The 17,941-nt window shown below is 42.9% G+C and overlaps 1 protein-coding gene across 4 annotated transcripts in view; it reads right to left on the bottom strand.

Moving 5' to 3' along the window:
• upf1 (UPF1 RNA helicase and ATPase) overlaps positions 1–15,751 on the bottom strand; it is a 68,290-nt gene extending 52,539 nt beyond the window's left edge. For 3 of the 4 annotated variants that reach the window (XM_087975867.1, XM_087975868.1, XM_043721560.2), the window contains exon 1: positions 15,367–15,751. In XM_087975867.1, coding sequence (XP_087831993.1) covers positions 15,367–15,537 — 171 coding nt within the window. In that variant the 5' untranslated portion in view covers positions 15,538–15,751. The remainder of the gene's footprint in view (positions 1–15,366) is intronic. The other variant, XM_043721561.2, reaches the window with a different exon arrangement.
• Positions 15,752–17,941: the final 2,190 nt, after the last annotated feature.

The following is a 17,941-nucleotide window of genomic DNA, read 5'->3' as shown; positions in this document are numbered from 1 at the left end:
AAAGGGCTGAATAGCCTTCTCCTGATTCATATGTTGGCATATTTACTACAATCAAATGGACAATTTTGATATGTACAAAAACAGCAACCAATCCTTTGGAATATTTTCAGTAAAAGATTTTCAACAAATCCACAGTACAAGCTTGTCACTCAATTTCCACAATGCACAAAATCTTTTAAGAATGGAACATCACAGGTCATCAATAGCACGATCAAATTCAAAATTGGGCTTGCTCATATCAAACCTTCAACGTATGAATATATGCATTAATTTTTATTTCTAGTCCAATTAATCCATTAAAGATAGTCTTTCAACTGGCTCTTAAAGATAGTGGTAACCAGCACAGAAAGAAAATATTTCTGGTCTGTAAAATCTCAAATACCAACAAGACCCAAGGCATTACAGAAACCCAGACACAGTTCTTGAGAAAAGACAATTCCAAACAAACAAAAAGATAGTTAGTCATATAATTAGTGTCACAGCCCAAGGTTCTTTGGTGACTTGAATTAATGGAGCAGTACTGCAATCAAAATCTGACAATGGCATAGTTGCTTACATCACACGGGAAGCTAACCCACTTTTGTCATCAAGTCAGTCATAGTGGTTAGATAGCTGTCAGTGAAATCATGAAAAATTTCTTAAAAGACTATTCATTCTGTTCTTATCACTCAATTAGAACAATGCAACATTTATACTTGCAAATGCACCAAATGTTTCAGAGAACATAACTCTCCAACAGTTTGTGTTCTCTCCTACAACATTCATTCCTGCGTCACTGAGTTTGTGTGGACGGTCATCCCTTGCTAACATACTAGCTTGGTTTACATTTACTGGGAACCTCTTTTACTGCACTGTAATTTGAATAGAATAACATTGTACCTGTAGTATCGTTTGGCTGTGGAAGAGCAATCAAAATTTGGCACAGCACCATTGTCCAAAGTTCATCACAAACAGGAGGGATTTTGTCCCCATCTTGCAGGATGTTTTACTCCGTCAATAGACATGTGTGAGTCAGCTGTAATATGTCATGTAGTAAGACTGCAGATGATGTTGGTTAAAGACAGAAAAATCCTTTAAAGTTGTAACTAAATTGAAACTTTTGTTTTACAGAAAAACAATATTCACTGTCTTATAGAGAATGGCAGTAGAATCCCTAATCCACATTTGAATCATCTGTAAAATCCAACCTTTCAATCAAATTGAAAATCATTCTCACCCATTAGATGTGTCTCCACTCATTTTAATTATCATTCCTCCAATCCATATGATGTGTTTCTGGCACCCAAAAGGTCTGGACTCTTTTTACATTATAATGCAAAAGTAAACTATTGTAATATTCAGAATGAGTGTTACAATACAAAATATCACAGTCTTCGCCAACTGCATTAGATGTTTCACACAAAAGTAAATGTGTGTGCTGTACAAGCGTCACCACCCCTCTCATGAGTTCTGAGAAAAGAAAGGCCTTTGTCAGAATTGACTGCACTCGATCCATGTCACATAAGAATTTGCACTTAAAAAGGTACATGCAGAAGATATGAATCATCAAGCCAAATAGTTAGTATAAACCTAAAAGCAACTACAAATGTAAAGAACTCAATTTGAATTATGCGAAGTGCATTTTGGTCTTCAAAATGTCAACTAAATAACAACCTAAAACACACTGCTTGCTGGAACAACAACATAAGCAACATGCAGGTAAAGTACGGTTCCAAGGGTCAAATACTACAAAACAAGATTGACTAAATAACAAAAGTACTGTTCATTCAGTTAATAGTTTTGTGTGAATGTACAAGGTACATTTATAAATCTAACAAAAGTGGCTTCCAATGTGGTTTAAAAAAATCTGTAGTTTGAATAATGGAATTTAACTAATAAATGGAGTAGAGTCTACAAGCTGATTCAATTGCTACAGTTTCAGACCCACTAGTATTTTGAAGTCATTGAAGCTTAGCCAAGATGGAGAAAAAGTACCTTGCAGAATTCATCTGGAACAAATGTTATTTTATACAACATTTCTGAAAAATTATTCGAACCCTATCAAGATTTGCATAAAAAGTAAAAGCCATTATTAATAAAGATAGACTTAACTCTTCTTCCTACTTGAGAGAAGATTGTTACTTTTATTCTTATGTGCAATTGTAGGAAGTCTGCGTTATCCACAGAGCTCACACCTGGTGTTTCTGTAACTATCAGTAGTAAAGATTTTAACCCACTTGCTTCCATCTGTTGTCCAGAGCCCACATGCAATGGGTTTATTCTGACTGAAATGCAAATAATGATAATGTTTCTAATATTAAAGAAAGACATTTTGCCTGAGTATATTAAAAAAAAGGTCTGTGTGATGTAGATGTAGTCAGGCTATAGAGCATGGATGAACACAATACTGAAGAAGAGCTTATGTTCAAAATGCCAACTCTCATGCTCCTTGGATACGGCCTGACCGGCTGTGCTCTTCCAGCACCACACTTTTTGACTCCGATCTCCAGCACCTGCAGTCTCACTTTCTCATACAGCATGAATGTAAAGCAGTCCATACTACAGCACATATACTGATTAAATATATCTCAGCAACCACCCAGCTTAAAAGGGAAAAAAAAAGTGTAATCACAGCCCCCTTTCACCAGCTACTTTGTCAAGTACTGAAATTTAAATAGATTACCTACCAGAGTGAAACACTATATGGTAAAAACAATGATTGCAGATGCTGGAAACCAGATTCTGGATTAGTGGTGCTGGAAGAGCACAGCAGTTCAGGCAGCATCCAAGGAGCAGCGAAATCGACGTTTCGGGCAAAAGCCCTTCATCAAACACTATATGCATTGGTCAATAAGCTCAAGTTCAAAAGTAGCATCTTAAAAAGATAAAAATGAGGATTTTTTTTAAAAAGTAGCATATCAAGACATTTTTCCATTGGTTTTTGTAGACTGTAGAGATTTTATTCCACAAAGACATTACTGAATAACTGACCAGATACTATGGAGGAGACAAAATCCCTAACTGTTTCTGAAAGGGAAATGGATAAAGATTTATTGGAGAAAAAAATCTAAAAGATAAAAGAATACAAGAATTGCTTCAAGTGGATAACATTTCAGAGTCAAAAAATGAGATGTCAAGTGGCCATAGTCAGTGCTATACAATTCTATAAATTCCAGGCAATAGAATGATTAGCAATCTGGAGAATGGAAGTGACAGTCTAGTGATATTATGCTGGACTGTTAATCCAGAGATTCAGGTAATGCTCTGGGGACTTAGGTTCAAATCCTGCCAGGGCAGGTGGCAAAATTTGAATTCAATAAAAATCTGGAATTAAAAGTCAAACGATGACCATGGCACCATCGTCAACTATCAGAAAAAAACTCATCTTGTTCACTAAATGTCCTTTAGGGAAGGAATCTGCCATCCTTACCTGGTCTGATCTACATGCGACTCCGGGCCCATATCTATGTGGCTGACTCTCAACTGCCCTTTGGGCAATAAATGCTGGAATAGCCAGTGACGCCCTCATCCCAGGAATGAGCTTTTAAAACGTGAATGGTGGACCACAACTGAAGGGCTGAATGGCCAACTCCTGTTCCTAGTCTCTATGATCCTTTCATAGTTCAAGATAATAGAGTCTCTCTCAATCAGTCATGGGATGAATGTGTTACTGGCTAGACCCGCATTCACTCCCCACGCAGAAATGCCCCTTAAGAACAATGAGCTACCTTCTTGAAGAACTCATGAATAAAGAATAGTATTGACTACATTCCATTTACATTATCAAATTATTGAATAACTTAAATCTCATTAATGCAAAAACGATGAGTTTTTAGTGGAGATACTGTTATCAGTGGCAGCATGATTGTCTACCTAGAAAATTCCATATCACTGCACATGGGCTTAGTGTCCCTTTGATGGCTGACGAGCCCAATCTTAAAGCCCCACCTCTGACCACACACTTGCTTAGAGTTTTTGCGAGGTGGAAGAGTCCTTGATCTTGAGACTGTTGGCATTCCTTTCTCCGGTTCCACTTGCTGACAGGCGTTCTTGAAGGATTGCGATCCTTCACACAGAAGCTTCAGCCAAGTCAGTTTCTTCTGAATGAGGGTCTCCTGTGCTTTGGGAGATGCAACATTTTGAGGAAAGCCTTAAGGAGTCGATGAAACGCTTCCTTTGTCTTCACTCTTTCAACTGCCTTCCTCGAGTTGTGAAAGATGATTTGCTTACGAACTTAAACATCCGAAACATGTCCTGCCCCAAATGATCATGGCCTCAATGCTAGTGCTATTTGCTGCTTCAAGGACACTGATGTCCGTATATTTATCCTCCCAACTGATGCAAAGAATCCATCTCAAACTGCAATAACGATACTTCTCAATAGTCTTATGTGGCGGTGGCATCTAGATGCAGTCTATGTTTTGGAACCATATAGAAAAATCAAAAGGATGGCCTAACACAAGGATTTGGGTGTCAGCATGGATGTCTCAAGCATTGATAGTGCCACCATGGTAGTTGGCATTTGGGCTCCTGAACTAGATGGCTTCAGGCTGGCCACATCCTTCTCTCTCTCCCCTTTTTTCTTTTCTCCATCTTCTGACGTCGCAGGAAGCCAGCGCGCACGGTGGGTCAGTGGCTGTGGTGGTGATAGTGTCTGGAGTGGAGACTCCTGGCTGTAGTCAGTCTGAAGCATGAGCTCTTGGTGGGGTCGCTGTTGTTGTACCCAGAGCAGGGACTTTGCGGAAGTGCTGGAAATGTATTGAAACCTTTTGCACAGAAGAGGAACTCTATGCAATTTCATCTTATTCTTTTTGTAAATTGAAATGGCTCTGGATTATGGCAAAAAACACTTTTCATTGTATCTTCCGAAATGTGAGAGACAATAAGCAACTCACCTACTCTCATCCTTATATGTCCAAAGGCAATGCTTGCAAATTGGATGATGTTGAATCGCCCTATTAATGTCAGCCTTAGATGAGAGGTAGCTCACCAGGTTAGAGAAAGATTCCATATTCGAGACGATTTTGCCATTAAGCTTAATGGAGGGATGGACCTGACCTTGACTTGGGACAAATTGGTAAAGATGAGTCTTCTTGAACTTGAAGTTGTTCTTCAGTGTGCTTCTGTGAAGACATTGAGCTAGACTTGAAGACTGTCTTCCAAGAGAGCAGTCATGACACTGTCATCTGCATACTGAAGTTCCGCAAATGGGGTTGGTGTTGTTTTCTTCTCGGATTTCAACCAATTGAAAAAAAATATATCGAGATAGTGTAACAGAAAGAAGGCCGTATGTACCAAAGACTCTGCAACATACCATAGTGACACCCAGTTTAACAAGCAGAACATCAAAAACATGGGGACAATGGAGACAGATTAAGGCAATTATGTTATATTGATCAACCATAATTGCAGCTGGGACATTAGATTTCCTACAGTATGGAAACAGGCCCTTTAGCCCAACAAGTCCACACCGACCCTCCGAAGAGTAACCCACCCTATATTTACCCCTAATACACCTAACACTGGGCAAATTAGTTTGGCCAATTCACCTGACTGGCACATCTTTGGATTGTGGCATGAAACCAGAGCACTTGGAGGAAACCCACGCAGACACAGGGAGAATGTGCAAACTCCAAACAGACAGTTGCCTGAGGCGAGAATCAGATTTGGGTCCCTGGTGCTGTAAGGCAGCAGTGCTAACCACTGAGCCACCGTGCCGCCTAGGTGGACTGCAGCGGTTCAAGAAGGCAAGCTCAACAGAAACCGATTCATAATTTAACTTAAGAGTACAAAGTCTGTCAAGAAGAACATTCAGATATTTACATATGAATACTCAGTCAAGCAGGAATGACTTGTTGTACATGGAGCCTTTCTTCAGACATTCTATTTTAATAACTTGTAACAATCTAGTATCTTTAACAGTTATATATTTATCCAACATCCACCTCTGCCGATTCTTCTATTACAATTTTCCAAAATCATTCCTCCCAATAATATTGTCAAAACGCTAAACCACTGCCCAAAAGTACAATAACTGTGTAAATGAACACTAACACACCCAAATGCACAGCTCAGCTGCACATCATGTTAGGAAGTGCAAGCAGCTTCACACTGAATGCCCATTTGAAACTGTACCATGCAAGAAAGAGCTTATAGCAAAGCAAGTGCAGGAGAGGCTAAGCAGTTCTTTAAAGTGCTAGGGTGTGCTGCTCAAAATAAATGTCACCCAGATCATTTTGACTGACCACTTCGACTCCTGCCAAATTGATCAATCAATACCAGTTAAGTGATTTAGGATTCTGATTCTCAAAGTAATTTAACTTGCAGAAGAGATTACCAATTGTCACCTCCAACTACAAGCTAATTCCAATCTGAGTACCTTTTAATTTTGAATTCAAGATTAGGAACACACCATTAACAGGTTTAATCCACTCATTAAAGCTCCCATATAATTCCTGAATTTATTACAATTTTCAAATTTAAGATTTACATTAAGTAAACAGGTCAAACTACAATCTTGAATGAGGACACTGGCTGCAACACATGGTGGAGCACAAATACTAAATATTTATAATGACAATGAATATTGCTGATGTAAACAAGGGTTTATGATTTTATAGACATCTTTTATTATGGATCAAAATGGGAAAAGGATTTTGGAAGAAATTGCTGGAGCTCACCGAGCTGTATTTACACAGCCGCTTTGTTTGAGAGTGGGTGAGAGAGCAAAGGCACATGGAATTGGGGGGTTCAGTGACATGCGTGCAAAGTGAGCTTCACCCAACGACAGATTACTGATAATATTTGTGCAATCAGAAATAGTCACAGATGCCATCAATATGACAAGCCTGTGGCGCCTGGTGAGGTGAATAACATGTGTATTGTGTTTATGATACGGGAGAGAAGTCTCCAAACTGCAGAACACTCACTCTCTCTCTGTGATGAAGTAACCAAAACCTGAGATATGACCAGTGACTTGAGAACATAGAAAAAGGAGCAGGCCATTCAACCCCTCAAGCCATTCAATGAAATCATGGTTGATTTGTGGCCCAAATCCAAATAATTGGATGTACTCCATATCTCTTAACACTAAACAAAAATTTATCTCAGTTTGAAACTAACAACAGATCTAGCATCAGCTGCCCTTTGTGGAAGAGTTCAAACTTCCACCCTTTCTAACATCTCCCCTGAACAGGCTGGCCCCAGTGACTGAAAGGACATGGAAGTGAGGAGATCAGAGAACAGAAGATCTTAGGAAGCAAAGAGGGTACCTCATTGAATCCTGTGGACCAGTGTTATTGAACTAAGAATCATCATTTTGGGGTGTGTATGTATGTCGGTTTAGAGATTTAGGGGGTTAAGCATTTCAGGTTGAGAATTCATATTTGTTTGCCTGTGATATCAATTTATTTGTAATAAACAGAATATAGAACATTACAGTGCAGTACAGGACCTTCGGCCTTCGATGTTTCCACAGGTTGGCGCAACACTCTGAAGCCCATCTAACTTACATTATTCCATTCTCATCCATATGCCTATCCAATGACCATTTAAATGCCCGTAAAGTTGGTGAGTCTACAACTGTTACAGGCAGGGCGTTCTACGCCTCTACTACTCTGAGCAAAGAAATGACCTCCGACATCCGTCCCACATCCGTCACCCTCAATTTGAAGCTATGCCCCCTCGTGCTAGCCATCACGATCCTTGGAAAAAGGCTCTCACTGTCCACCCAATCTAACTCTATTATCTTATATGTCTCAATTAAGTCACCTCAACCTTCTCTCTAATGAAAATAGCCTTAAGTCACTCTAATATTAAAAGATTAAATGGGAATATCTCTGAATATTAATGTAATATTAAAGCAGACGACTCCCCACTCCATTTACACAGACATTTGCCACTCCTCTCCTGTTATTATCAAATTGAACTATCATTCAATCTCTTCCATTCAGAAATGCTTTCTAGCCATCCCCGGAAGTGAGTTATGCCTTACCTACATTGTCTTGGGGCATTACAGAATCAGGAAATCATCCACATAAAGATTCCCCAGGATTAGGAAGATAGCATTATCTCCGAGGATGATCTCATCCTAATATTGTACCTGAGAGTGACTGGGGGTTGCCTTCAGTGGCATGTGACTGTGGGGGAGTGGTCAGAGTATCTATAAGCATGACCAAATGACCTGAATAAAGGGAATGTATTTTCTTTGTTCAGTGCCTTCACATGCCTGAGAGTGGGGGTCACCTAGCTTGTACAAGCTGTAATAAACTTTAAATGTTTGCAGAAGTTGGTGTATGCAAATTGAATCTAGTATGAGAAGCCTCAGTAAAAGAACTGAACACCTCAAACTTTCTTTGTAAGACCATGCTTCCATACCAGGCAACATCCTGGTAAATCTCCTCTGAACCCTTTCCAAAGATTCCACATCCTTCCTATAATGCGGTGACCAGAACTGTACGCAATATTCCAAGTGCAGCCACACCAGAGTTTCGCACAGCTGCAGCATGACCTCATGGTTCCAAAATTTGATCTCTCTACTAATAAAAGCTAACACACCGTATGCCTTCTTAACAACCCGATCAACCTGGGTGGCAACTTTCAGGGATCTACGTACATGGACACAGATCTCTCTGCTCATCTACACTATCAAGACTCTTACCATTAACCCAGTCCTCTGTATTCCTGTTACTCCTTCTAAAGGATATCACCTCACACTTTTTTGCATTAGGCTCCATTTGCCACCTCTCAGCCTAGCTCTGCAGCTTATCCTTGTCCCTCTGTAACCTACAACATCCTTGGGCACTATCCACAACTGTACTGACCTTTGTGTCTTCTGCAAATTTACTAACCCATCCTTCTACACCCTCATCGAAGTAATTTATAAAAACGACAAACAGCTGTGGACCCAAATCTAATCCTTGCAGTAGACCACTAGTAACTGAACTCCAGGATAAACATTATCCATCAACCATCACCCTCTGTCTTCTTGCAGCTAGCCTATTTCTGATCCAAACCGCTAAAGCACCCTCAGTCCCACATCTCCGTATTTTGGACAACAGCCTACCATGGGGAACCTTATCAAATACCTTACTGAAATCCATATACGCCACATCAACCGCTTTACCCTCATCCACCTATTTGGTTACCATCTCAAAGAACTCAATAAGGTTTGTGAGGCATGACCTACCATTTACAAAACTGTATTGACCATCCCTAATCAACTTATTCCTGTCGAGATGATTATAAATCCTCTCTTATAACCTTTTCCAACACTTTACTCAACTGAAGTAAGGCTCTATAATTACCACGGTTGTCTCTTCTCTCCTCCTTGAAGGGAACAACATTGCCAACCTCCAGTCTTTTGGTACTATTCTTGATGACAGATCAAAGGCTTGGCAATCTACTCCCTAGCTTTCCAGAGAATTCTAGGATAAATCCCATCCAGCCCTGGGAATTTATTTATTTTCACACCTCCTCCTGGTGAACCTCAATCCCATCTAGTCTAGAAGCCTGTTTCTTAGTATTATCCTCAACAACACTGTCTTTTTCCAGTGTGAATAGTGACAAAAAATATTCATTTAGTGCTTCCCTGATCTCCAGAATAGCATATTCTTGTTAACTAAGTACAAATACATAGTTGGAGTTTTAGTTTAACCCAAGCCCATTCCTCAGGTAAATCGATTCAAAGTACTCAATTCCTCAATCTTTAACTTTTGTAATGCACCAAGGTACTGGACTGGAGTATGAGCACACCTTTGCAGAATGGGACGTGACATGATGGAATGACGAAAATAAGCAGATGACACCTGACTGAACTAAATTCCACGTACACAGTAGACTTATCACCTAGTCTGTACCTTAACTCCCCAGAAGATTTCACTGAAATTTTGGCTCCTGTCATGTAACATTAAGAGAATAATAAGATTATAGAAATGATATCATTCTCAATATGATGATGCTCCACAGCGAGCTCAAGCAAACAGTGAACACCATATTCAGTCTTTCAGCTTCACCTACTCTTTCTTAACCAACTCTTAAAAGCACTCATTTAGCTAAGCAATACTCAGTGCAGCACAAGCTATAAATGATAGTTGACTTACCAATAAAAATTAAACAGACAGGGTAGTGAACCTACCTACCGCTAAGAGTTTACTCAACAGGACAATATGCAGCACATCTGTTTTCATTCCATAATGGTAGCAGGTGACAATTAAAATGGAACTCTTTAAATCAGATTGCAAATACTTATAATGCACATCTGAAACTGTCCATTTTATATTTTAAACTTCAACTATTTACAAATATAAGTGTTAAAATACCATTACTGTTGAATAAAAGCAGAATGGCCAGCTCAGGGAGGTCTCCTCAGATATTGAAGTTTTTGACTAACGATGAAAAACTGTTGTGACCTCACTGCATTGTTTACATGCAAAATTGACCAAATACATTATACTTTGAGTTTTTTTAAAAACCAAATCTGGGTGTATTTTAAAATATCATTCCAGTAAAGAATTAGCTGCAGAAAAGGCAACAGCTCTGTTACATTCTAGTCCTTATACTTTACAGACTAAGATGAAAGTATAGGAAAAAGTGTGTTATGGAGATTAAATCTGCAGCATTGCTGAAAGAGCTATCAAATTAGTCCAACTCTCTTGTTCTTCGCCCACAGTCCTACATATTTCACTTCCAAGTATATTCAATTTAGTTTTGAAAGTTCCTAACATGTTTGCTTCCATCATTTTTAGACAACACATTCAAGATAACTTGCACCACAATATTTTCATCTCCCTGTGGTTGTGTCTCAATTCTCTCAATCTTGGTACTGATCAGATGCCATTGGATACGGTTTCCCCTTATTTACGCCATCAAAAGTCATCTTCATTATGAGCACTAATTTTTCCCTTTATCCATCACAGGTACAATTCATTTCTTTAGGTCCCTTTTCATAATCAAAACCATTTGACTCTCACCAATTAAACACTATCGCCAAAGTAAATCATGCATCATTATGCTTAGGCTTAAAATCAATCAATCAATCAATCAATCAGCCTCACCACTGATATTCTCAAGTAAGAGAGTTGAGAATATCAGTGGTGAGGCTGATTGATTGGTTACCCTTCAGACCTGATGCTAAATAGACTCACTGGCCTTTTTTTCAACATTTTGTTATTGTTAAAAATCTTTGGCCCTCTATTTTACTTTTGAAATCTGTCTAATAACGCATGTTAAAAGATCCCATGTCGCAAACTGTTAGACATTACAGCATTAAGCATATCTTGGCAAACAAGCTCCCAAATATACCTTGCCATCTAGTTTTTGGGGTTTGAAGGAAAGAGTTTATTTTAGTTATAAAAACAGAATGCTGGAGAAACACCAACAGGTCTGTCAATATCTGAGGTGAGAGAAACAGCGCTAATGTTGACTTCAACATGACTAACTTATGAGGAAGGAAGTTCCATACACACAAACTTCAAAACAAAATGTTCCATCCATATGAACAAAGATGGGGATGTGGAAGCCCTGATGCAATATTATTGAAGAATATCTTCTGCACAAATGTATTTGGTGAACAGGCATCCTATACACCCTTTGTGGGTTGTATGTGATAGAAACAGCAAAGAAAATAATGTTTAGTTAGGTACTTAAACAGTGAAAGTAGAGAAATGAGTAACAAGTACACAGGATTCTTATCATACAGTTCAAAGTCAAACTTTAGGAGTTTAGCTTCACCAGTTTACAAGTATTTGAATCAAAAAAACAAGTTTTGAGTTTTGTTATTTTAAAAATATATGCACTCTGTTCTACAGAGAAGAATTTATATCGTACAGAATACAAGTTAAACAGGAATTAAGATACTAAGGGCTTGTGGAGTACACATCCTTGCAACACATCAGCCACATGGGAGCAACTGCGACATTTCAACAAAATATTCTGATTAATAAATGTCATTCAAAAGTGCTAATCAGTAACCAAAGAAAAAGTTACATTACAGCCTAGTTACACACTGACATCTTGGCTTGTAGAGATGAAAACCTTGACACCTGGAATCAGTGGTTATACATTATTTCACAAAGGAATAGCTCAGGACAAGGTCTACAACCAGAGATTCAAGAAAATGTATAAAGCAAACCACCACTTTACACCATCAACACATTTATATCCATCGCATTTGCTGCAATGATCACGAACAAATTCTACACCAACATGCTCTAAATTCAACATTTCTTACAATATTTCTCATTGAACTCCCTGAATGTGCGCACCTGTAGAGCCACTTCACAAGTCAGCAGTAAGCTATTTTTCATGGCCTGTCCACTTTCTCTATTTCTCAATGGAAAAGCACAGATCTAGCAGCATCTAAGGAGGAGAGTCGACAATTTGGGCATAAGTCCTTCATCAGTAATGTTGGGGTTGACGGTGGGGGGGGAGAAAGAGCACGGACAGATAAATAGGAGGGTGGAAGTGGGGCTGGGGGATGAAGGAGGAAGGTGGGGCTTGATTGTGATAGGTTGGTGGAGAGGGTGGACTCTCCAACATCTGCAGTCCTCACTTTCTCCATTTCTCGGACAGTTAAGAATTTAATAGCTTCAACTGACCAAACTTAACTGTTCAGTGACTCAAACTTCATTCTGCAGAATGGGTGAATTGGCCACAGGCATTCCACTTCTTTGATCCTGGGAATGAATCCAGCCTTTACAGATGGTGTGTCTATTGGTTGCAATCATTGAACTCATGCATGATAACTGAACACAAACTGACAGCATCACTAAGAAGCCACAACTATTGGAGTAAAGGATCAAGAGATTCATATCTATGAGCAATGAGTAGTTTTAAAAGTTTGTTCTAATTTCTATCACTAATATCCTTAACCTTGACCAACAGAGGTCACCAAAACCATGTCAACTAAGATCTACCACTGTATTGGAAAGGTATACAAACAAGCAAACTGTGCTTGGGTGGCACGGTGGCATTGTGGTTACCACTCCTGCCTCACAGCGCCAGAGACCCGGGTTCAATTCCCGCCTCAGGCGACTCTCTGTGTGGAGCTTGCACATTCTCCCCGTGTCTGCGTGGGTTTCCTCCGGGTGCTCCGGTTTCCTCCCACAATCCAAAAATGAGCAGGACAGGTGAATTGGCCATGCTAAATTGCCCGTAGTGTTAGGTGCAGGGATAAATGTAGGGGAATGGGTCTGGGTGGGTGTGCTTCAGCGGGTCGGTGTGGACTTGTTGGTCCGAAGGGCCTGTTTCCACACTGTAAGTAATCTAATCTAATCTACACACACAGTTGCAATGCCAGTCATTACCCTCTATCTTAAAAGTCTTAAAAGTTAAATGGGAGTCACAGTTACTTCAACATGTTTTTTTTCCAATGAAATTAAATGTTTGAAAGGCATGACAGTACATCAGAATAACAAACAGCTTTCAATTCTTGCCTCAAATCTGAGCTCCTCATTTTCTACCACATCATCATGCAGCATGGACAATGTTGTAGTATTGCGATACAATATTGAAATGGCACAATCATTTTCATATAATGATTGCTTAGCTTATTACACATGGTGTGGTGTTTTCACGAGCTTTTATAGACATATGACTACTTCAAATGAAGTTTAAAAAATTCTAAACACACCCAGTGCTAAAAATTCACACAGCTGCCACCTCATTGTTTTTATCCTTGATATTTTGAGTATGTGGGGACTTGCTCTGAACTCAGCAACTTCACAGGTTCCAATGGCCAAAAGATCCAGGCTGGAATTAAGTAACTCACCCACAAGTCCAATAATTCTTATAACCCAAGTCAAAGTATCTAAGTAGTCTTCCTACCTGCACACTATGCCCAATTTCAACTGTATCTGGATTATGCATTTCCCATTCTCTCCCAACACTGTAGAACAGTGATGCGCTAATACCCAAGGTAGGTCACTCAGAACCTTTACATGGAATTTTATTGCACTGCCGCTGATGCAACCAACTGTCACTTTTAAACATGAACAGGTATTTTGTAAATTTCCACTCACTTCCAAAATGGTGGCAGCCTGATAGCTGCTTTTGGGTGGTTAGGTGGAGGGTCTTCACTTCAACAAATTATCCTTGTACCAAAGCCTTGTGTTGTATACATCAATCAAAATAAACCATATGAGCAGGCAGCTGGAGTTCAGTTGAACTGGAGCTTATTTTTATGAAGTTGAGGGGAAGCAACAGGCAAACCAGAATGTGAAGAATCCTGGGAATTTTCACACCAGCATCACACTTACAGATACATACAAAAATCGATCTAGCAGATCAGGGAGCTCCAACCTCACCCCCTTAAATTTTACAAATTCCTCTCTAACCAGCAGTCCCCGCTTCCATTCCTCTCAACACTTCAATAGCTCCTCATTCCACAGATTCCCAGATCTAGAGCAGCTTCACTTGGCATTAAGTACCATCGGGGCACTGCACAGGGTGCGAAGAGGAGGAACGTATTGAGTCGTTTGGCAGTGGATGCGAAGGGTTGTAGGAGGGGATGGTTTGTGGGGGTCGGGGGGAGAGGAGGGAGGGGGTCGGGGGGAGAGGAGGGAGGGGGTCGGGGGGAGAGGAGGGAGGGGGTCGGGGGGAGAGGAGGGAGGGGGTCGGGGGGAGAGGAGGGAGGGGGTCGGGGGGGGAGAGAGGAGGGAGGGGTCGGGGGGGGGGAAAGAGAGGAGGGAGGGGTCGGGGGGGGGGAAGAGAGGAGGGAGGGGTCGGGAGGGGGGGGAAGAGAGGGAGGGGGGGGAGAGAGGGAGGGGGGGGAGAGAGGGGGGGGGGGGAGAGAGGGAGGGGGGGGGGAGAGAGGGAGGGAGGGGTCGGGAGGGGGGGGGAGAGAGGGAGGGAGGGGTCGGGGGGGGGGAGAGAGGGAGGGAGGGGTCGGGGGGGGGAGAGAGGGAGGGAGGGGTCGGGGGGGGGAGAGAGGGAGGGAGGGGTCGGGGGGGGGAGAGAGGGAGGGAGGGGTCGGGGGGGGGAGAGAGGGAGGGAGGGGTCGGGGGGGGGAGAGAGGGAGGGAGGGGTCGGGGGGGGAGAGGAGGGAGGAGTCGGGGGGGGGGGGGGGGGGAAGAGACAGGAGGCGAGGTGAGGAATAGCATGACCGCCCCCTATCTCTCAAACTCACCCCCCCCTCTCCAAATCGGGCCTTTGAAGGCCTAGACGTCGCCACCTCTCGACCCCACTGCCGCTTCCTGCCCTCCATGTGGGACCTAGCCGACAAACCTCACTGAAACGACGTCCAGGGGCTGCACTCAAAGTCCTCACGGAAAAACAGGCTCGGACCTGGGAAAAAGGAGCTGGTCGCGCAGCCCGGGTTTAGGCCGCGCGACCTGGGACTGGCGTGGCTTTTTGGGGGGGTGGGGGGGGGAGAGCCTCGTCACTCCTTACCTGGCCTTCGATGGGCCCTTGGCTCTGGCCCTGTGTTTGTGTCTGTGACGGTAAAGTGAAGTCGGTGAACTCGAACTCGGAGCCCTGCGTGTCGGCCCCCAGCAGCTCGGCCTCCTCCGTGTCCAGGAAGGTGAGGGTCTGTGAGCTCGGCCCGTACGCGTCCACACTCATGGCGGCACGGCTCGGGAGCGCGCACTCGCCCCCCCCGGCGCGATTCAAAACCCTAGAAACAACCGCTGCGCAGCGCGCGCCGGATGGGTGAGGAGCGGCGAAGCGAGGTCGGGGCCTTAACTACGCGTACTCGGCGGGAAGCCGGGGAAAGAAAGGGCCGGTGGGCGCGGGTTCGGGAATCGATCGCTCGGTGGCGGCCACAGAAACCCAGCGAGAGCCGCAACTCCCCCGCAGCGCTGACGTAGTACACATTGCGTCGTGACGCACACTGAAACGTCATTGCGCCCGAGCATGTGGTGACGTCACTCCCAGCAAGAAGCGATGCCGTAAACCACAGGAGAGCGGCCTCATGTGAGTGGGCGGGAGAAATCTACCCCCATAACTCCCACCACGAGACCCAACTTCACCCCCACCATCACCATTCCCACACTCATCTCAATATCCCCACATCCATCACCAACCCCACCATCGCCCTTACTTCATGTTTAACCACTTCACAATCCCCATCCCTCCTCCTGAAGTTCACTATCCAGCACTCCATTACCACTAAACTCCCATCCTCACAGTTACCCATAATACCACCCCACAATGCCACCATTTCTAACCCCACAATGTTCACTGCCACACTCACTCACGCCCTAATAACCCTCTCACAGGCCTACACCATTGCCTATCCCCAACACATATTAACACGCCCCCAACATCATCACCTGTCAAACACAACAAGCCCCCTATCATCCCATCCCCTCACACACAACCTCTCACACTGTCAACCCTAGTCCCCTCACATCCCCATTAAAATATTCCACCGTTCCCAACCAACTTCACATTCACCAGTGCCCTCACATTGCCATGATCTGCACCCCTTCATACCCCACCAAAATACACCAACTCACACCATTACCACCAACCTCTCAAACTCCACTCCACCACAACCCAACTCCCACAGATCCCTCACATCCCCTATCATCCCTCCTCCCAACTCCACCCATCCCCAATAACCCAGGACCATTAAACCACCTCTTCCCACCACTCAAATCTCCTACTGCTAATTTCACCTTCACACCCCAACATATCCCATACCCCCACCACTTCATGCCTCCAACCCCAAAGCTATTCCTTCTAGTTCCCCCTTACACAGCCCAACTCCTCTCTTCCATATCCAAGTCACCCACATGTCCACTTAGCTCAACCAGCCCACCCCAAACCCAAACTTACTCCTCAAACTCAAACCCAAAACACACTCCTCATTCTATCACCCAACTCAGCCACAAACAGCTTTGCTCCCCCTCATCATCCCATATCCCAGCATCTTCCCCCACCCACCCACTTAACCTGATTCACCTAATCCACCCTGATAGTACTCACACCCTGGCACCTATCTGCCAATCATAGTCATACAGTTTGGAAACAGACCCTTCAGTCCAACTCAGTAATGCCAACTAAGTTTCCAAACTAAACTAGTCCCACTTTCCTGCATTTGGCCCGTATCCCCAATATCATTCCTCTCTCACTTACCCCCTCAACGCCTCAGTCTCACCCATATGCTCATAATACCTTCCATTCCCTCATCAGTGCAAAGCTCACTCCTCTAACTTGCCAGTCCAGCCCATCAATTTCACACTCACCACATCACCAAACATCCTCAGTTACCCAACAAATAATCCTCTTTCCACCTGCATATTCAACCCTTCCCTCTCTTCTTTCACCCACAATACCCCATCAATCCCACCCTTTAATGCTTCTCACCATCACCTCACTCTCACTACAATTCTCACCCACTGCATTCACCCGACCCTCACCCTGCTCATTAGCTCTTACCTACCTTCAAACCCAAATCATCCCTACTCACTCCCCTCACTTTCATCAGGGATATGGGCTGGGTGCTGGCAGGTGGGACTAGATTGGGTTGGGAAATCTGGTCAGCATGGACGGGTTGGACCGAAGGGTCTATTTCCATGCTGTATATCTCTATGACTCTAATCCCTCATCTCCCTCGCCCTATACACTCATTCACACAACTTCACACTATTATTCCTTTCCTCCACTACCCAAATTTACTCTGTTGGCTACATGGCTAGCATATGGATCAGCCAGTAACAGTGTTGGATTGAATCCCTGTTAGAACTGAGACGTATATGGGGTCTGCCTTTTTGTCCCACCAGTAGTTTTAAAGTCTCAGCTCTCTCATCACCAAGAATTAGTCTTTATCCAGATAACTAAAAGTCAAAGCTGACATTGCATGATGGAATTAAAAAAGTCCCCTGACCCAGTATTCCTGTCACTCTGCCACCTTATTTTCCAGCGTTCCTGTCCCACCATCAAAGCCCCAAGAACAGTGCCCTCACCAAACCATTTGCAACCTCATCCAATGCTGATTGTTTCCCCACTTCAATAGGAAGGT

This window comes from Chiloscyllium plagiosum, unplaced genomic scaffold (genome assembly GCF_037043375.1).
Source record: "Chiloscyllium plagiosum isolate Xiang-an unplaced genomic scaffold, Cpla_swu_hap1 HiC_scaffold_28, whole genome shotgun sequence".
Lineage (NCBI taxonomy): Eukaryota > Metazoa > Chordata > Chondrichthyes > Orectolobiformes > Hemiscylliidae > Chiloscyllium > Chiloscyllium plagiosum.
The sequence above is the reverse complement of the archived record's forward strand: the minus strand, read 5'-3'. Positions and strand labels throughout refer to the sequence as shown.